General features: G+C 43.4%; 1 protein-coding gene and 1 long non-coding RNA gene across 2 annotated transcripts; one reads left to right on the top strand and one right to left on the bottom strand.

Moving 5' to 3' along the window:
* Nucleotides 1-2,816: 2,816 nt before the first annotated feature.
* Nucleotides 2,817-5,043, bottom strand: LOC1279608 (stress-induced-phosphoprotein 1). The gene is made up of 2 exons (XM_319365.5): nt 3,735-5,043; nt 2,817-3,639 (listed from the first exon to the last, which is right to left on the bottom strand). Exons 1-2 carry the CDS (start codon nt 4,637-4,639, stop codon nt 3,567-3,569), a joined length of 978 nt encoding a protein of 325 aa, XP_319365.4. The 5' UTR covers nt 4,640-5,043; the 3' UTR covers nt 2,817-3,566.
* A 1,853-nt stretch (nt 5,044-6,896) lies between these two features.
* Nucleotides 6,897-8,721, top strand: LOC133393753 (uncharacterized). The gene is made up of 2 exons (XR_009766365.1): nt 6,897-8,245; nt 8,319-8,721. It is a non-coding gene; the product is annotated as an uncharacterized LOC133393753 (long non-coding RNA).
* Nucleotides 8,722-22,035: the final 13,314 nt, after the last annotated feature.

Below are 22,035 nucleotides of genomic sequence, written 5' to 3'. Positions count from 1 at the left end.
ACGTAAAACGAAATGTATCTTACTGATGGTTGTAAAAAAAATGAGACAAATGATACAAAAACAGCAAAACGTGTTTAAAGTTTTATGCCTGTAGTAGCCACATAGATACGTGAAAAGTGATAAAGTACAGAAGTATTAAATGATAAATCTTAAGGCGTTTTTCTGTCCTCATATACTAATCAAGTTTAGCTCGATTAACGCATCCTCCTAGTACCGCCCCGGAAAATCAAGATAGATCAATTTGCCTCAACAAGAAGGGTCGGTTTAAAATTTTACCGTACAGCAGAACGTTTTAATCCGGCATTTTGCTCTTCTTATGCATATGCAGCGGAGCAGTATGTGATGTGCCACCCGCAAAGGCTCGATGGTAAGCAACTAACTAGATAAAAAGGTGTGCATCATGCTCAGTAGAGTGGATCAAGGGAACGAAGCCTTTCAAATGCAGCAACAAACAGAAAAAAACTGGCCGTTTTACACATCATACAGAACCGCAGAAGGATAAAAAAGTAAAAGATTCGTATTCGTTTATTGGTAGTGAAGGGGGGGAATCGATGATCGATTGATGAATGAAACCCTCCTCTTCTAAGATGAAATCAAAGAAAACGCTTATGTGGCCTTACATAAACAAAGAACTAAGATGAAAGTTAAAGTAAATGTTCTTTATTTAAATCTGCATTGCGATAGAGAGATATCAATTAGCAAAAACTAATAAAAGAAAACAGTTCTGCATGCTAAAAAGTTCAACCAACACCAAGCGCGGTACCTACGAGATACATTGAAATTATCACTCCCTACTACTATAATAGAAAACGATGGAATTGTAGCAGATTGTTAAATGAAAAAGAGAAACAACTAAATGTCTGTTACTTCAGACATTATTTTAAAGATCACGGTCATCGCTATCAACCGATGCCGTTTTACTAAATCAAAAATTGAAGAAAGCTTCAGAGAAGGTAGGTCGACGTAATGGAAAAAACGAAAAAAAATACACAAAATTATTCAAAGGAATCATATAAAATGGATGTCCATACATCCATACATCAATATACTTCCTGGACAAATGTCTAAATTTAATAAGTGATACCAAACAAACAATGTGAATAGGTTTTGAGAGGAAACATTCGCCTTCTATGGAATAATTAGCAAAAAAAAAAAGGAAAATCAAATACAGCAAACAAAGCTGATTACAGAATATAAATGTTTGAGCGTCGTATGCATAGTGTAGTGGACTATACGCACGGGAAAACATTGGAAGATGCTTCAAATGTTCTACAACAACATCCATTGCCCACTGCTATCCTTATCTAAAGTAGGATTAGAGGACAACATCTTACTACTTGTCTAGTTATGTGTTGAAGTTTTTTTTTTTTGTTTCTTTGTATTCCTGTCTCTAATGTCTCTAATGCTTCACCAGCGCACAAGTATCAATGTATGCACACTCAGCGTTGCTGGTAGAATGGTAAACGATTGTGCGAACGAATCGTGCATCGTGTAGCGTCGTAATGGACAGAAATGTGTTACTCAAACTCAAAAATGTGCTTTTCATTGCCTGTGTTGGATGCCGCTCCGTGCTGATAGTTTAATGTAAAACATGAAACGAAGCTCTGCATGAAAATGGATTAGAATGTGTGTAGCGCATGCATCTGTTGTGCCTTAATTTGCAAAAGCTCTGCTTTAACAAAATACCATGTTTGCCGGATTGGGTTTCTTTCTCGGCTGGTCAGCGTCGTTGATGTAGCAGAATGAACTTTCGAGATAAAGCTCAAAATTGGGATGCAGGATGATAGACCGTTTCACCAGCGCCTGGTTACCGTGAAACGGGTTTTGTCAGAATCCGTTCCGTAAGAATTTGCCTATTTGCTGCGCTTTTCAATTGCATCTCACTGCGAGTAACGGTTTTAAATGTAGAGCGACCCCCGTTATGGCCCAAGGGGGAAGTTAAAAAATAACGTACGTCTGTAGTACACTAGCAGTGTTTGTTTTAAAACATACACGAATACGGTGAATACGGATACACGTGAGAGAAGGAAGGAAGAGCTTGCACTACTACCAATGTGAAGTGGACGAACACTACAAATTGTTGTGAACGTTTATGCCAGTACTGGCTAAATGATTTTAACTCAATATCTATAAAATAAAATAAAATAACAAAACAGTTTAAAGAAGTACCATAGCGTTCTAGCATTACGGAAGCAGACAGAAGTTATAAAACTAAATGCATCTAAAACAACGCAAACACAACAAACGGTTTGTCTGAGAACCGATGATACCAATCTGTAGCATAATGATAAAATTAGCAGTTCCAATGCGGAAGCAGATACGATTCATCTTTATATAAATACATTCACTTATAAGAATGGCAAGTTATGCGCTAATTATGTTTCAAAGATCGTAAATAAAGAAAAACACTATTTAATATTTATTAGGTGACAACCGTTGTAGTTTAATGATTTTTTCTTTTTGCGTCTCTACTTAGAATTGCATTTCTTCAGCACATTTTTTTAAAATCCGAAAGATGACGCATTACAAAAGACCAGAATGAATAGTCGATTTTTTAACCACATTTCAAAGAATGATCACGAATGTTCGAGAAAACATGTTTCCTTCTAAGCATGAAACTATGTCTTAGCCCATATTGCTGCAGCTGGTATCACATGTTCGTCGTCCGTTGATAGGAAAGTTCGAGTGATTTCTCCTTGTTTCTTTAATGCGCAGTAAGGCAATGTGGGTGTGGAACGCTTTGGCGTTTTGACAATGCTGAATGTTTTTCGAATGTTCGAACGCAGTAAGAAGATAAACACACCCGATCCGCCGAATTAGTTTAGATGATTTAGTTGTAGAAATATTTTATTTACTGTCTCTCGCCTGATGATTAATCACCTTTTTCTTTTGCAAATCCTGCTTACCGCACACACACACACAAAGACACGCGCCTCGCTATATTTCTTTTAATTTCTACGGAACTACTAGTAATATGCTTACATATCCTACGCTTATTCGGATTATTAACCGTTGTTCTTAGGCAATTCTGAATGCGGTTTGTTAATAGTACGATCGAGTTTGGATGCTTACGATGCTGCGCGCTGCTGTGCTTTGCCAGTAGGGACAACTTGAAACCAAAAAAAAAGAAAGATAGTAAACAAACAACACATTCTTTTGCGCTATGCATTTAAAAACTTCATGGCTAGGATGTGTGTAGAGTTCAATATGGTTAAACCTCAGGTTTGGAAATCAAAAACCAATAGCGCGCAAAGTAGACAAAATTCAACTGGCTTGGCGGCAAGGCGAGAAAAAAGGCGGGAAGCGGTGGAGTGTAACCATTCAAATTCGCCAGCGGGGAAATCTCGACCTTTCTCTCAGTCGTCTGCAGTTTGGTTTTCTCTCTCTCTCTTTCGTTATGTCCGCCGTTCGCCCGTAGTCACTGTCTCCTTCACACTGGTGAACATTTTTTTACTCTAAGGATATTTTCGGCTGATGGTAGCAGAGTGACGAAACGAGATGTTTCATGTGTTGCGCGTTGTCCTCCCCTCTTCTCCCATCGGATGCACAACATTCGAGAAGTCTGTTCAGTAGATTTGTATGATTCCGGACTCTAGCAGTTTCTGAATTTTGGATGCTACTTGAGGATTCTTGAGATGCCTACAATGAAAGTGAAATGGGACGAATGAAATTAGGTTAATATATTACATATTTAGCGCCGCACAAATTTTGCGTTACTGTGCACCATCACTTACTCTTGCACTGCCTTTGGATCGTTTTGCATCTGCTCGAGAATGACACGCATCGCCGGATCTTTGAGAATCTGTTGCACTTCCGGATCGTTCATGGCCTTCTTCCACACCTCTTTCGGGTCGGCGTGCACTGCCATTGTGCATGCCCGGTAGCCTTCCAGCGCTTCCGCATTGTTCGGATCGATCTCTAGGGCTTTCTGGTAGGCAGTGAGCGCTTCGGACGATTTCTGCATCACCTGCAGAATTTTGCCCTTGCGGATCCACCCTTTGATGAAAGTTTCGTCTAATCGGCAGCACGTTTCGCAATCCTTCAGACCCAGATCGAAGGCGGCCAGCTTCGTATAGCAGGCCGCACGGTTGCTATACAGTTTTGCGTCGTCCGGATTGCGCTTGATCGCTTCGGAGTAGTGCTTGACGGCTGTGCTGTAGTCGCCCTGCTTGAAATACTCGTTGCCCTTTTCCTTCTCTTCCTCCGCCTTTGACGGATCGATGTAGGCCAGTCTTTCCATCTCCTTGATTTTCTTCTCGGTGTCACTAAGCAACGACTTCACCTCCGGGGTCCGGTGTTCCGAGAGCGACTTCTCGAAGTAGGTCTTGGCGGATTTGTAATCCTCCAGCTTGCGGTACGCATTGCCGGTGCGGGTGAACGCCTTCGCGATAAGCTTGTAGTCGGCCCGGTTTTCACGACCTACCTCAACCGCCTTCTCGCACTCCTCGATACACTTTTTGAACTCCTTCTGCTCGAAGTATACTGCCGCAATGTTGTTGTGGAATGTAATGTCCGTCGGGTCATGCGTCAACGCCGTGCGGTAGTGCTGAAGGGCTGTCTCGAAATCCTTCTTTTTGTACGCCGCATTGCCGAGATCCTTTTCCTGTAATGCCAGCTGCTTGCTTTCTGGAGTGGCCATTTTTGCTTAAACAGTCTTTCGGTGTCCAACCACGATACTCAAGCGTTGGTTGTGATGGGGGTTAGAAACACCCGGTTAGAGAGATCAAACGTGATAGAAAATATATGCACTTTTTCGCCAAACACGCGTTCGTTAGATGAATATCGTCAAGCCAAATCGCACTTCGTCACGCACAGTTCGTCTTTCACAGTAGCTTTGTTCGGAAAACACTGTTCACCGATGCAGTAGTGCAGAGACACGTTTTTCTTCTCGACACTGACGATTGTTTTTTCTTCTGTATCCGAATGTTCGAGAATCTTCTGTCCTGTGTTTCAGTGTGTGAGTGTTGCCCGGTGGGCCATGAAAATGCGGCGGTGGTTGCATGAAATGTCAAAACGCAGACGCATTGAACGTCAAATTCGGACGGTCTGTCAGTTTTGTCCATAGAACATCAGAATATGTGCGACAAACATTTGTCGCGTGTATCAACAACTATTATTAACGCGCAAATAGACGTAGTGCGAAATCTCTCGCTAAATTTCCATGAAATTTTATCAGGTGGTTCAAAAACACAACAACGCTGGTAGCTCCATCTGTTGAACCCTAACCCAGTGGAGCTTTTTGCGCTCTGATAGCTTTCACGTTCCCTCAGTGCAGTTGTATGGTTTCGCGTTGAAGTGATGCATCCTTAGGAAAAGGACGGAGATACGATTATTGAAATACTAAACTTCAATGAGATTCTATCAGCAACGAAACGACCCTCCGAGCATTAAACGGCTTTGAAGGCATTTAGAAGGCATTTAAGGCCCTAGTCGTCTTAGAAAGCGAATAAAGATTTCAACCGAAACTTTCACGACAATAACGATTCCTCTTCGAAATACAGTCAGAATTCAATAGTTGAACGCTTTTTAGTTGGCATGTTTTTTAGTTGAACGTTCGATAGTTGGCTGACAATTCAATTAAAAAGCATGCGTTTGTATGGAAACCTCGGTTTTTGAAAAATACACAAAAAATCTCATTGCCGAGAATTTTTTTAGAAACTTTATGTATGAAAAAACGTGCCAACTAAAAAGCACATATTCAATAGTTGGCAAGGAATCGAAGTTCAACCAGCAGTGGCGCTGCCACCGGTCAACGTCCAGGAGGACGACAGTGTGTCACGCACAAGCGAAAATTTATGCGCAATCTTGGCGCAAACTGAAATTGTATGGAAATGACGTTTATAGCTCAGGGTTGGCTACGCGAAATGACATATGTTTTGATAAAACGAATATATGCGCAATCTGAGATTGCGCATCGTGTATTAATACGGTGACGCACTAACACATGCAAACCTTCGGCAGCGCGCTCAGGCGAGGGGTATGAGGCGGAGCCAGGGACGGGTAAAAAGCTCGACGAGTTGCTTGACAAATTTGTCGTTGGAGAGAAAAGGAAGGCATGATAAAATTCTCCGAACGCCTTTGATTTCTTCCGTCACTTTGCACAGCGGGGACCATGTGGTTAGATACGTGAGTATCGACACCACCGACCATTACTCAAAATCTCACTTGCTTCAGTGCTGGTGGTGTTCATTGAAGTTTAGTATTTAAACAATCGAGTCGCCGTTCTAATTCTAGCGATGCATAACTTCAATGTGAAACCATATAACAGTGCAGAGGAACTGAGAAAGCTCTCCTCCAAGCGAGAAAGCTTTGCTGGTTGCGTATCCCACCAACAGATGGCGCCACCACCCAAGCGCCACAGATTAAGCTTAAACGACTGGAAAATTGAATATCCATAGAAAAAAAATGAAAGCTCCACAGCTTCATTGGTTTGATCAATAGATGGTGTATTACAACTCATCATTATATTGCTATCCTTTTCTTACAATGTATTTCGACAAGTTTCATCTTATCATGATAGCATTCTAACTTTCTGAGCAAAAATCTATATGAATGGTCGTGTAGTCAGATACGTGGGTATCAACACCAACGACCATTACTCAAATCTCACTTGCTTCAGTGCTGGTGCTTTCCGTTGGAGTCTAGTATTTAAACAATCGTATCGCCGTTCTAATTCTAGCGATGCATAACTTCAATGCGAAACCATACAACAGTACAGAGGAAATGAGAAAGCTCTCCTCCAAGCGATGAAGCTCAGCTGGTTGGGGTATCCCACCAACTGATAGCGCCACCAGCTTTTTTGCTATTTTTAGAATGCATGAGTCGTTTGCCGTCTACTAAACGATGCATTTATATATTCCGTTTAGGTAGAGTGCTTGAGTCGTTTAGAAGCCGTTTAGTGGTCGTTTAGTGGATTTGTGGCACTTGGGCAGCTTTTCTCTATTTTTAGAATGCATGAGGTATTTGCCGTCTGCTAAACGAAGGCTTTTTATATTCCGTTTGGGTTTGAAAGCTTGAGCCGTTTAGAACCCGTTTAGTGGTCGTTTTGTGCATTTGTGGCACTTTGATAAATTTAACTTCACGCAATACTCCTACGATAGAAGAAATTTTAATATAGGAAAACACATTCAACACAGTTGATCACACACAAATTATTAATTTCAGGCGTATTGAGCATTAGTGGAGCAGATATGGAAAAATAATTGCGAACAAAATTGTGGTGTAAGAGGTTCCTTGTATCTCGGGGTCTACTTGTACTTTCAAACTTTGTTTGCCAAACATTTTTATGGCGTATCTCTGAAGCTTACTGTACAATGATGAGCGAGCCGTCAAATAGTTAAATTCATGTGGCCAAGGCTTAATGTAAACAAAAGTTCCCTACATTTTCATAGATTTTTGCGATTTCTCAGTTATGTTTTCATGCATGTAGCTTTGAAAAAATCACGGGAGAAATTATCATATGTTGTATAGGAAAAGATCGATTTGCGTTTGATTGTTTTTTCCACGTTAATGTTAGGCGAAGTCTTAGGATTTCCGTATGATCTCGTGCGATTGCCTAAATGTGTTTACCCGATGTTACCCCATATTTCGCCACCGATTGTTATACCTTCCTGTAATTTTGTTCTAATATAATCACTCTTGCATTTTAGGTGCAGCGGTTGCTTATTCTGAAAACGAGAATTGTCAAAAGTCTCAGTTCACGCATGGATGCATAACATGGAATGATGTTGTAGCGAATGCAATTTTTCTTCTTAGGCTCGCTCACTATTGTGCTCGTCGGTCACGATCCATGGATACGGTATGGTTGATTGATGCAAACGACTCCGACCAGTCGGTGCTGAATGACGCATAAGAGCTAGTGGTGGTCTATACGACTTGAAATCGATGCACCAACGAATCGAGGTCGCGTATGCCTTCTTGCACCTTCTTGATCTTCCGGGTATAGTCGAACTCCGACGTATTGCACACGCTGGACCCACGGGACGATTCATTTAATGACCGGACCCAGAGTCGGGGGCGAGCCAATCGAAATCAAATTCCGTGGTTGCAGCGAGTTTGGTTCGACCCGCCAGGCCACAAAACGTTTAGCTGGGTCCGGGCCATGAGCCTACTTTGGCCCAACCTGACCCGAACTCGCTGCTGCAACGGGTCCGCTTATGCTTTCTTGCATCTACTGAACATACTTACATCTTACGGTTCGACCCGCACGACTCAGGGTCGTTTACGGATGACTCCGACTCGGTAGGTGTGTGTCGACCTGCATATCACTAATTTGCCGCAAACGTTAGCCGCGACACTCATTTTCACTCATTTCATAGACCTCTAGATAAAAATCGAAAACTGTCTAGGTTTTGTACAGCTCAACCTAGTAGTACTTCGCTATCTACTTATGAGCAACGAATGTTTTTCGACGAACAAGTTCACCGGTACGGATGATCGTTTTGCATAACAGCACCCCCCTCCCTACCGATAATTACCAAAAAACTAAAGCTCCTGCCGAAAACTACCGATAAAATTATAGTGCTCCTACCGATAACCACCAAAATAAGCTGGCCACATTGAATACTGCAACTCCTATGCTCTGCTGTAATTCTAGGTTTGAACCCACAATGGGCATATTGTTAAGTTCATTTCTTCAAATGTCCTACACATCGAACTACGAGGATTGTTGTAGCCGTTATCAGTTCGACGACAAAGAACACTGAGCTATTGTTGAAATAATGTCCTTTCGTTTCCGGTAAAAAACCTATTGTTATGTCCGAAAAACTCTTCAGAATATGTGACAAACTGTTTGAATCCCCTATGCTATTTTCATCATATAATCCTTGCACCCTTGTTCTACTAAAAACTTCACATACCCTGAATAACTCATAATAAAAATAGCTCATTCCGGTCCATGGTGTCGTAGGTCGCCTTGAAGTCGATGAACAGGTGGTGCATTATTCATCCGTATGCCTTTATTGATCAAACAATTTTAACAAAATAATATTTCCTGGATTAACCTCCCGATAAGGATTATACATTATGGAATTCACTGAACAGGTGTAACCGTCCGAATGCACCTATTGTGTAGCTAAACACTAATGTCCGGCGTTTATCCGACGCTACAACTGATTTGCAGTCGTGGCTACCTTAGGAGTGTCCGAAACCGCTCACGGTTTTCTTGCAACCTTAATTTGGGCATTCCACGCCTCTTCTGTTCTTGTCCCCCCTAAAAAGATTTTACGGGTTGGATTGTCTGTTTCCATGCGTACAACATGGCCAGCCCATCGGAGCCTGGCCAGCTTGATGCGCTGCACGAGAGTGAGGTCGCCGTACATCTCGTATAGCTCGTCATTATAGCGTCAATTTCCTTCCACACATACGGGGCCAAGTATCCTTCTGAGCATCTTCCTCTCGATCGCGGCTAATCGATCGCGGGGTCTTCGTCATATTTGAACAGTGGCCATGTCGCAGAGACGTATGTGAGTACCGGTACTATATAGGTACTATATAGTCCCAGCTTCGTCCGTCGCGACGGGTTCTTTGAGGTGAACTGATTTTTCAGACTGTAGAATGACCGGTTGGCAGCCAGCATCCTTGCGCGCAACTCAGCTTCCATGCTATTGTCGTTGCTGACCTTTGACCCAAGATAGGTGAATTGTGGGACGACTTCAAAAGTGCGTTCACATATCTGCACGTCACGTCTTCTTAGATTCGGATTATTTATTGGTAGACCCGCTGATGTTGCCAGCATCAGTTTGGTCTTTGTCTCGTTTATCGGCAATCTGCCGCCTGCTCGATCTGGTAGGCTTCAGCTACATAGGAGAGTCGCACTCCGGGCGACTCCGACTCCGGGCGGATCTAGTTGTTCCATTTTGCCGGAGTCGAAATCGGACTATTAATAGTCGGAATCGGACTAATAATAATCGGAATCGGAGTCGTGGGTGCACTCCGTACAGCACCTCACTAATCTCGAGGTCTACGCAGCTGGATCTCCCTCGAGCCATTGGCATCAAGGAATCCAAATGATCAACAGAAACTCAGATCCTTCCGTCCTTGCTAACTGTATCTTCTAGATAATATTTTCTGTTTTACTGACTTGTACGTTGTTCCTTTTTTACCTTTCCTTTTACGCTTATTTCACAAACTCTTCTCACTTTATTTCTCTCTTAGTGGTCTTGTTTAGTTCATTCTCAGTTAAATTTTGTTCATATTAGCCTACTTCTCTTTTTTGTTTCATTTCTGTCTCATTTTTCATTCATTAATTTATTGTGGCTTCTTTGAATGTTAGGGCATTGGTTTTATTAGTTCAATTTCGGTACTGTTAAACCAGTGGCGGATCTAACGGTAGGCGGACTAGGCGGTCGCCTGGGGCCCCGCCGATTTAGGGGCTCCGTAGATCGCTAGTCCTTAGTATGCCGTATGTATTACATGTATGCCGTATGGACAGAGTAGCGACAAGGGCCCCCGGAAGGATGGACTTGGGGCCCCGAGACTGTCGCATCATTTGCACCCCCCCCCCCACACACAAAAAAATTTAAAGTCTGTGACTGATTATCGTAGGGCCCCCCAACAGCATTTCAAGTTTACTGTTCAATCTCCCTACAGCAAGTTCAGTGCCAGTACCCCCTCCCCCCCTAAACACCATTTACCATTTACAGGGGGCCTCAACACGTCTTACCGCCTAGGGCCCCCGATACCCTTAATCCGCCACTGTGTTAAACTGGCAACCTCGTCAACTCGAACGACTTAACAACATATGGGGGGGAATCAATAAGTCACTGAAAGTCAAGCCCACAAGTAGTGGTACAGGCAGGCCTTGACCGACACCAGTTGTTGAGCCAAATGAAGAAGAAACTGTCAGCCTCAGTTCATCTTTATCCTAAATACATTTTCAATAACTCAAAATGATAATAGATAAAAATTTATAAAAATCAATTGACCGAAATTGGAAAGCGATAAGTTCAAAATAAGCTAGTAATGCTGAAGAATATTCGAATCGTACAACATTTAACCACCATAAAACCACTTTGATAAAACATTCCATCAAAACGCGCACAAAATACATTTAAAACACAATACAACGGTTGTTTATTTACAGTTCCTTAAGATCCACCGAACACAATAGCTCGAGTCTATCCCGGTCCAACTAATTAGTTCACGGTTTCTACTCGCTGCCATTCTTCTACCGCGCACAAACCTCCGAACCTCGCCACATAAACATTCACAAGGTTAAGGATCATTGCCCATGATGTGATTTGATTAAATCCTCCCGTATAAACTTAATCAGCGTGATTCAATCGAATGATTAGCATGGAGTGTACGGCGGTGATTAACCTAATCCCGGCCGAATGTCAATTGAAAGTGTCCCCACGTGTGCAAAGCTCGCCCGTTACTCACCGAACCAAACCACCCTTAACTTTAGTGCGCTGATGCTTTGCGCGCTCCTCTAGAGACTGTTTTTACTGCATCGCTTAAAATGGGAATTTTTCCTGAGCCGTGGAAATTTTCATGGATGACACCTATCCTTAAAAGAGAACCTAAGAATGATGCAAAAAACTATCGTGGTATAACATCTCTATGCACGTTTGCAAAAATCTTGGAAATCATGATCTACGACGTCTTAGTTATGTCATGTATCAATTACATATCTGTTAATCAACATGGTTTCGTACCTAAACGATCCGTAACTACCAACTTAGCTCAGTTCGTTTCGGAATGTCATACATCGTTTGAATCGGAATATCAAATGGATACAGTGTACACTGATTTCCAAGCTGCGTTTGATAGCATCAATCACAACATCCTTCTAGCAAAACTCGCACAGCTTGGTATTTCACCTCTTGTCATCGATTGGTTAAAATCATATCTGACGGACAGAATGTATTCTGTAAGAATAGATAACATCTTTTCGCAACCGTTCACAAATACTTCGGGAGTTCCCCAAGGCAGCAACTTGGGGCCGCTATTATTTACACTCTACATAAACGACGTGACTCTTATTCTCCCAAAACATTCTGTACTGCTTTATGCTGATGATATTAAACTTTTTTCAGTTATCAGGTCAATCGATGACTGTTTCGCGCTCCAGAACAATCTCAACCTATTCAGCAATTGGTGTGTGGCAAACCAACTAAGCCTCTGTGTGGATAAATGCAGCGCGATTACATTCAGCAGGAAACGAAACCCTTTAAACTTTTGTTACTCATTGCACAATTACAATTTGTCTCGCGTGTCATCAGTTAGGGATCTTGGTGTGATCCTTGATTCATCACTATCCTTTCGCGAGCATTACCACTCTATTATTAGCAAGGCCAATAGGATGTTAGGATTTGTAATCAGGCAAACTCTTGAGATAAAAGATCCAATGTGTCTGAAAGCATTATATACCGCATTAGTACGTTCCATCCTAGAGTCTAATTCAGTTCTTTTCTCCCCATACTGTCACGTGTGGACGGCTAGGATAGAAAGCATACAAAAAAGATTCTCCAGAATAGCAATACACCGATTACAATGGGCTTCATCACAACATTTAGATTACCTGTCACGGTGCATGCTTCTTGGCCTGCAAACCTTAGAACATAGACGTCGGGCATTGCAAGCTACTTTTGTCGCGAAGTTAATCAGTGGGGACATAGACTCTCCCTACCTGCTTGAAAAGTTGAATCTTTATGCTCCTGAACGACCTCTCAGGATACGTGAGCTGTTAAGACCTACGTTCTCAAGATCTGCACATTCCTGCAATGCGCCTATTAACCAAATGATACATAGCTTCAACAAATACCAAAGATTCTTCGACTTCAATATTAGTACAGCTCAGTTTAAAACCAATTGTCTCTCGTTTCCTTATTGATAGCGCTGTAGTTAAGTTTTGTAGATGAATTTAGGATTTATTATATAAGTACGTGTCCCAGCAAATCTTTGCAAGATACTTAATAAATAAATAAATAAATAAAATAAAATAAATAAAATTAATAACGGTTCATAGTGTATTCAATTAAGTATTTTCACCATCGTTAATGAGGGTGCCGGAATCTAGGATCCTGCGTACGTTTCCAAAAGCGCCAGAACAATTTTCACAGATGATGAACTGAATCGGTACAGAGTGCTATTGCTGGTGGTGGTGGTGGTGGTGTACGTTGCATGAAGCAATAGTGCTCGCTCTCGGTACTCGCTGGCCGGAAGCACATTAGGACATAATTAAAGCGAATATGTGTATAGTAGTTGTGTGTTGATAATAGAATTTTACACGCACCAGTGCAATCCTTTCACTGGACTGGAGTCGGAAATGGCATCGGATGAGGGATGGGCAACGAAGCTGTTTGGGGCTTTAATTTTAATCAAACTCAAGCTGAAGCAGGGCGTTAAATTACACCTACCCTGACACACACAAACCACAACCACCCAGTAGGACAGACAGACCCGCGATACATTTATTTGCCTTTCCCATTCTCACATTTCCTCGCGCACATTTCCATCGGTTTAGTATGGGTAGAGATGTTGGATGCAATTGTGAGTTGAAATAAATTAATTTCATTCCTTTATCCTTTTTTTTGCTGTTGTTCATCGTTTCTGCAACCTCGTACATTCCGTCCGGTGCATTCCTTCCGCTGCAGCCAGCACCACGATGATGATGAACTCTCACATATGCACTGCCCTGCACCGATGACGTGCGCTTATATGTGCGCTTCTTTGTGATCGTTTTTCTTTTTATACTTGAGCTGATTTCCGTTTAACGGTCCCACGTGCATGGATAATTGTACGCATGTTCGCTTCATTCCTTCTCTCACGTTAGTAACCCGAATTTGCATTCCCACTAACACATCAACTGGTTATTTTGTTTCATTAAATTTTATAGCACTTTGCACTCGTTGGCTCTACTCGTTGGGTTGCCTCTCACAAATGGGTGACAGAAATCAGAATAAATCTGAACTATTTTCAATGAAGGGATATTGAATGTTGGGGAGGGGAAGAAACAAACATAGTCTTATTGAAACATGTGCCTTACCCGCTCAATCCATTTTTCCCTAAGAGGGATGAAAGCGGGGAGGTGTCGGTGGTTGCAGCTACGAATGCGTCATCGCTGCAACGGTTCCACATATTAATTTGACCCTTTATTTTTTGTTTGGCTATGGGTGGCGGTGGGCAGCAGTTTGACCCGCAAAGCAATATCGAAGATACTTTGGATTAGTGGGATAGGAGCATAATAGCAAAACGGTACGGTACGAAAATACTAACTATTATTTCCTTGTTTGTCTATGCCCCCTCCTCCTCACTCCAAGCCATTGTGTTGTCGTGAAAGTGCCTTTTGGATGCAAGCATTCTAGCAACTACTGGCGACAAAATAATATTTATAGGTTTTAGGGGGAATGGTGCAAAAATTGATTCAGCTTTGAAATAATAACAGCAGCAGCATCATCAATAAAAGCTACACATGCGGAAGGGATGCTGCAGTGTGGGGATTGTTTTAGAACTGCACAACGCCCGGCAGGATGGCATAAAATTGGCCCTATTAATAATCAGTGAGTGCGGCGGCACTGCACAGCCGATTGGTTTAAACAGAGCGACAGAGTGAACGAAACGGGGTAAAAAACACATTCCTTTCGCGCACCAATGTTGCAAAGGCACAAATTCAGCGAGGTTATAGTTATTTATGGTCATTGATACCTACCGATGTTGCCTACCACTACACACGCGTACACACACACATACACACACACGAAAGGTTTTTACTATTCCGGGCAGCGCGAATGTATATAGATATAACCCGCATACCTTCCGGATGAACATGAATATTTGGTTTCCATTATACGCATGAACACAATCATTGTTGGTATTGATTGTTTCGCTCTTTAAGTACTATTTGTTCTGGATTATTTTTTTATACGCAACTTTCATTTGCCCCCGGTCTTTTTTTCCATACACCATCAACTGTTATCCGAATAGTCATCAGAAATAAGAAGAAAGTATAATTTAACATTCGTGTATTATTAAATCACATATAATTTAATAAATGTGGTTAACAATTAGCATAGCCAAGGTAAAACTGTACGACGCAATGGGCTTATTTAAAATCCCCGTCATATTAATATAGCCTAAGAAAGCAGTTCACACCAAAGAACCCCCCCCCCCCCCCCCAAAGCTGAGACTATATCGCACCTATATACTGCGCGAAATTAAAATAGCATTGCAATGTTTTTTTGTTGCAAGCATTGTGGATATACCATACCTATTGAGATGTTTTATTATTTTCATTTAATTTTTGAAAAGACGAATCATAGAGCATGTCGACGTGACATGCCCCGGTCAACAATCATTCTCCGACATGCTCAGTCCCTGGCTGTAGCCTCCCATCCATGTAGATACCCGATTTCCGACAGGTCTTGTTTCACCTGGTCCACCGCTGTGCTCCCGTGCGCCTAATGCCGAACTAGGGGTCGCTGTCGAATACCTTCTTGGTGAGGCATGAGTCCGGCATCCTCATGATATGCCTCAGCCATCGTATCTTGCCAGCCTTCGGTTAGCCGTACAGCTCAGCAAGCTTGTGGTTCATCCTTCTCCTTCAAACTCCATGCTCGAACACACCGCCAAAGATGGTCCGGAGGATGCGTCGCTCAAACACGCCCAGAGCGTTTGCTTCTTCCGCTCGGATGGTCCAGGGTTTGTGTCCGTATCAATGTACTATATATCGCACATATTGTTGCGAAACGATAAAATAAAGGTGAAAAATGTAGATATTTCGGTGTTGAAAAATCACAAATTTAGTTTTTATTCCTTCTTCTTAATATATGGCGCAAACAAGAGGTCGCAGGCGTTTCCTTCGACTTTATTTATACCGCTTCGTATTCTGCACAATGCGTATCCGGATTTCGTTGCTGATATCGTTGTCCGAAGTAACGACCGTCCCAAGATAGTAGAATTCCTTTACTACCTCGAGATTGTCGCCGTTAATTAGTACACTGCTTTCCAGTTGGTCTCGGTCTCCGGCAAACAGGTACTGCGTCTTCGTCACATCGATTCTCAATCCTAGTCTCGCTGCTTCGCGTTTGAGTCGGGTATATGCCTCACATACCTACGCTGTTGTCCTGCCGATGATGTCGTTGTCTAGTCTCGCGCTTCGAATGACACCTTCTAGGGCGATGCTGAAGAGCAGACAGGAGAGTCCGTCACGTTACCTCAGACCCCTGTGAGTTTAAGACCCTGTCACCTTGCACTGCACCTTGTTCATGGCGGCCTCTAACAGCCGGATCAATTTCCCAGGAAAGTGGTACAGCTTCATGATGTTCCATAGCTCATATAAGTATATGGTGTCGTAGGCCGCTTCAGTCTGACACGTCTGACAAGTTCAGTCTGACACTTTCGACATTTCTGGAGGATCTGCCGAAGAGTAAAAAATTGGTAAGTGCAGTAGCGGGTTTACAGTCTCGGGGGCCTTAAGCAGTAAGAGTTGTTGAGGCCCGTTTTTACATGATTACAGGGGTACTCGGCACCCGTCATTGATTATGTAACATTTTAAATTAAATTTTGTTGCTGCCGGGGTGGGGGGGGGGGGGGTGCTTATAGTTCGTCTAGCGCGGGGCCCCAACGTCCATAACCCACGGGACCCTTCTTGCTAATACAGTGCCATATTCTATCAACTGTTATGGATTATGTACTAAAGATTCCGGGGCCCCTCATTGACGGGGCCTTCCGCAATTGCTTACTTTGCTTACCGTTAAATACGCCACGAGGTAAATGGTAGATTTGTCTTCAACAAACCCAGCTTGGTATCTGCCGATCAAATTTGTAGCAAGGGGTGCAGGTCTGCAGAACAGGATCCATTATTGCACGAAAAATTCGAGTATTTCTGTCTGTCGCCCTTTGTGCAGACTGATTGAATGACATCCAGCGTCTTATTCTCCGATAGTTCTTCCTGCTCCCAAATTCTTACGATCAGCTAGTGCATTTCGACGGCAAGCCTCTCCTGCCCTATGGTGAAGAGCCCATCCGGCCGACAATCCATCCGGCCGCCAGCCCATCGTTGCCGGCAGACTTATTGCTCTGCGGTTCTCCTATTTAGATGAATCCCGTCCATTGATGAATGAATGAAGACTATCCAAAACTGACAAAACCATCGTGGACGCTAGTTAGGCATGGAAAAGTTAGATATTTGTTTCTTATTTGATGCAAACACTGTTGTCGGTATCACCTCTGATCTGGTCAGCCGCACTTACGCATTAGGTTATCTGTAATTAGATTGGTCTACTCAAAGCAGGATCGTCACTTAAAGCTTTGAATCCATTACGAAATCCATTTGAATCCATCTTTGGTAGTTGACATATTTGACGATATTACTAAGAGACAGACTTTTCATGTATATATATTTTGTCCTTGCTATGAGAATGGCTATTTAAAGTTCTCTGGTGAAATTCCATGCACCGCATATATATTATTTCATCATTCACACAGTGTTCCACTTGAAAACAAAATCTTTCCTGAGGTGTTCATGTTCATGTTCAAACTAAATAACATAATATAACAACGCTCGCTGAACGTTTGTAACATTTTTCTTGGAAATTAACTCACTACAATCAGACAGTGAGCTGTGCATTGCTTAATAATTAGTTGGCGGCAAAGTTTCGCTCACTTTCCATGGGCGTCTTGGCAGAAAACTACGACGACGACGACGACGACGACGACGACGACGACGACGACGACGACGAGGAAGACGCTTTCTGCGCTTCGCGGTGCGTTAATTTGTTTCTTTCCGGTCCCGGCAAGGTTCCGGTTAGCAACAGCAGCAGCAACAGCTCAGCACGATGCACTAATAAGCAGTTCTTCATTAACATTGCCGCTGAGGCAGCTTTTGTTGTACGCGGATCGCCTTGTCCTGGCCTGCGCCGGTGCCGGGATTTCCATATCAAGGATTATACCGTGTAGCGGGTGGGCACGTGTACTGGATCGGGGTGCAGCGAGAGCACTACCAGGCATATCAGATGCAACACATACACGAGTGTAGTGAACACAACGCGACTAGATGCAGAGGTACTAGCTTCCAGCAAAAGGTTCACTTACAGAACCGAAAGGTGTTGGAGGGTCCTGGGATAAGCCTCGGGTGGATTTCGCTAGTAGCTGACGGTGGCACAACAAAATTACACATTTTTGGTAGCCATAGTGTGCGCTGTAGTTGGGTTGGGCGGCATGAGGATAGACAGTGGTGAATCTTGCGGGCCACAGCAACATCGAGCTGGAGGGGAATCGAAAAGAACAACAATATTTTAACATTTTATGTACCGCTCTTGGGAGCTCGCTTACGTTTACCATCAACATCCACTCATTTAGGTTGAACGGGAATGGTGCCGAGAACTGAAACAACTAGAACCACATTCGCCCGAAGGAACCTCTTTTTCTCGGGTGTAAGGTTGAATAGAAAATGCTATGGAGGTCTTACTTTGTTTCGTACAAGATTTACTTGCACCACCCTAACCCGAAACCTCCCAAACCTAACCCGAACGAATCTCGAGCAAATATTTTACAATTCATGTGTGAAGTTTCCGATGTTGTCGTTTTGTTGTAGTACACAAATGTTCTAAATTGAATTGATTTCACTTCCTGTAGAAGTGAGTATCCGCTAAAGGGTTCAATGTTTAACAAAGCATAGTTTCTTCTTGAGATAGACCTAAAGTATCGAAAATGGTGGTGATTTGCTGTGTGTTGTAAAATGTATGTAATACACAAAATACTGTTTCTTTGTAGCTTGCATTGTTGCTTGCTCACGCAAATCAGAAGCTGCTATATTACACAAAGATAAGAACGCAACAGACCCCTCACCGTGACAGATAATAAAACCGAGTTGGCGGAGCATTGTGCAGAGTGTTGAATTCGGTGGGAAATTTCATCGCTTCATGCTTCCATGTAAGTTTGCCCGGTGATATGTTTATGCTATCCCTACTGGCGCTGACACCGGAACAACAAGGAAAAGGTTGCAGCCTGTACGCGGCGTGCAGCAACACCCCCAAGCGTAAGCTACTCGAGAGCCGTTCGTGGGTAAGGAATGTTTTTCTCCCCGTTTGCTCCGCTACAAACCACCCTTTGCATCCTCCACCACACACCCATTTACAGACATTGCGGAGAGTGCTATTTGGTGGTTGCGAAAGTTCTAGCCGTGCATTCTAAGCGCAGAATTGTGGTTGGATCGCAACGCAACGCGAGTGTGTTTCCCCGTTGGGGCCACGGTACGTCAACGTACGGTGGTTTGTCGCGATGGCAAAACAACAGCCCGCCTGCAGGGTAGCATAAGTGATATTATATTGTCTATATGTTTATTATGCTGTTAGCAGATAATGCTTGACAAAACTGAAGAGAAATTGAAGATCGTGTCATGTCTTGGCTCGGGCGCTCTCTTGCCTTACCAAACCGAATGTCAACCAAAACCCCGGGTGCGACTACTCGCTAACACCGCAACGGTAGCGTCATAGTAATGTGCATCCCTGTGGAGTACAATTTCACGGGGATCTTTGGCAAAAGAAACGACACCCAACATGTGGCACGGGATGGGAATGGAACGGTGTGAGGGTAGATAAGCAAAAGTGTTACATGTCGTGCGCTGTTCGCTGTCTGTAATGTAGTCGTATAAAATAATAATGATGCTAAAATGTTCAAAATTTGTGCCATCCCCGGGAGATGATGTTTGGTGATGTACCCGCAAGAAGTTATACTTTACATGATGACATTGCGGACACATGCTGCCAAGGGGTAGAGAAGAGATTTTCAGAATGCAGATGTTTAGAAAGGGTTGTCTTTGAGTGTGGTAAATTGTAATGAATTATATGACTGTAGCATTTTCACAGTAATTACAATGATTTTATGCAGACCATCATACTAGACAATCATTCTCTAAATAGATTATAAAGTGTAATGCTGACGGAAATGTGTAATAGTTATGACTTCTTCTTCTTTGGCTCAACAACCGTTGTCGGTCAAGGCCTGTACCTACCACTGGTGTAGGGGAACCTGGGGCAAAATGGTTAGGTGAGGCGAAATGATCACCTGCATTATTGGCAAATTAACACGGTTATGATGATTTCTAATGGTTGAAAAACATCAAATACAATGTTTAAGCCGGTCTCGTAATACAGTCGTCAACTCGTACGACTTAACAACATGCTCGTCATGGGTTCAATCCCCAAATAGACCGCGCCGCCATACGTAGGACTGACTATCCTGTTATGGGGGGGGGAATCAATTAGTCACTGAAAGCCAAGCCCACAAGTGGGTACAGGCAGGCCTTGACCGACATCGGTTGTTGAGCCAAAGAAGAAGAAGAAGACAATGTTTAAATCCCACCTAGAACGTTTCATAACATAAGATTTCAAAATAAATTAATAATTTAGCAAATAAAATATTTGCTCTAAGCGATGTAAATTTCACCGTCTCGAAAATAAGCTTTCATAAGAATTTCACATTTAATTATGTATGTATACTATATCGCCAAGAAAAAATACTGACAAACACGTGAATTTATAAAATATCCCAGCGTTTGACTAAATTATTCAACAAAACACTTAAATACTAAACTTAAATTTATACTCTCACAATTCTACCGCGAAACCAAAGCCTGAAGTTCAATGTTGTGGTCCATTTTGTCCCTTTGTTTTGATGTGTTTTGACATTTTGCCCATAGTTAGACCTTTGGCTACCAGAATAAACGGTAGACCATTTTTAGATTTTGAGATTGCCAAGATTTATTTATACTGTGTCGAATGGTTTACAAAAATTGGATGTGTCTTTGAGAAGAGAATAAAGGGAAAAGAGATCGCGTATAGTGTTCGCTGGGTTTTTATAAAAGATGAGGCGGAAGTGTATTGCGCGGCCTCGTGGCTTATGTCACGTTGACGTCTTCGGTTAATCCGTGCGCGGTGTATGTCAGGCTGACGTTTCCTGGATTAACCGTGTGCGGTGTGTACAACCGGAGGTCAGCTCCGAACAGTGGTAGGGCCACACCGTGGTCGCCACAGTACTCCCCCATCAGACTGGTGTTACCGGAAACGAAGCGGGATAATGACGCGACGCTGTGAACGAGTGACACCGGTCGAGAAATCGTTCGGAGATGACGATGTATCTGGTGGTGGAGGGGCAGGTGGTGGCGGCGTTGGCTGCGACACAGGTGTCGGCTCTTGTAGCGAATAGCAGGGCTTCAGGCGGTCGATGGAGATGTTGGTCGATCTACCGTTAATTTGGATCTGGAACGACTTACCGGAACGCTGTAACACCTCGTAGGGCCCTTGATATGGTGGCGTAAGGGCGGGGCGTACGGTGTCGTTGCGGACGAAAACGTGGCTGCATGTCCTCAGATCCGCGTGGACAAAGGAAGTTCGTTTGTCGTGCCAGGCGGTCTGCGTTGGTCGAATGTTGTCCATAGCCTTTCTAAGCGTTTGCGTGAACTCGGTCGTGTCGGGAAGATTCGTCTGTGGGCTGCTGCAGAAAAACTCGGCCGGGATTTTCAGCGTGCTGCCGTAAACGAGTTCTGCTGGGGAAGCTTTGATGTCTTCTTTGAATGCCGTCCGCAATCCAAGCAGGATGATAGGCAGGTGATCGGCCCAATGGGTAGAATCTCTGCTACAGATGGCTGCTTTCAGGGTGCGATGCCAGCGTTCGATCAGACCATTGGCCTGAGGATGGTAAGCTGTCGTTCGCAGGTGTTTGGTGCCCAGCGCTCGGGTGAGCTCGGCGAAGAGGGTCGACTCAAACTGCCTCCCTTGGTCGGTAGTGATGAAAGCCGGGACGCCGAAGCGGGCTATCCAGCCGCTAAGCAGGGCTGACGCTACCGTTGGCGCTGCGATGTCGGTGATGGGAATGGCCTCCGGCCAGCGGGTGAAACGGTCGATGATGGTAAGGCAATAGCGGTAACCATTGCTTATCGGGAACGGCCCAACGATGTCCAGATTGATGTGGGCGAATCTGGCGTCTGGTGACGGGTATCGTACGAGTGGGCTGTGTGTGTGACGATGGACCTTCGTTGTCTGGCAGGCTAAGCAGCTGCGGACGAATTCTCTGGTGTCTCGGCGAATGTTC

Source organism: Anopheles gambiae, chromosome 3, assembly GCF_943734735.2.
Source record: "Anopheles gambiae chromosome 3, idAnoGambNW_F1_1, whole genome shotgun sequence".
In the NCBI taxonomy this organism is placed as follows: domain Eukaryota; kingdom Metazoa; phylum Arthropoda; class Insecta; order Diptera; family Culicidae; genus Anopheles; species Anopheles gambiae.
The sequence above is the reverse complement of the archived record's forward strand: the minus strand, read 5'-3'. Positions and strand labels throughout refer to the sequence as shown.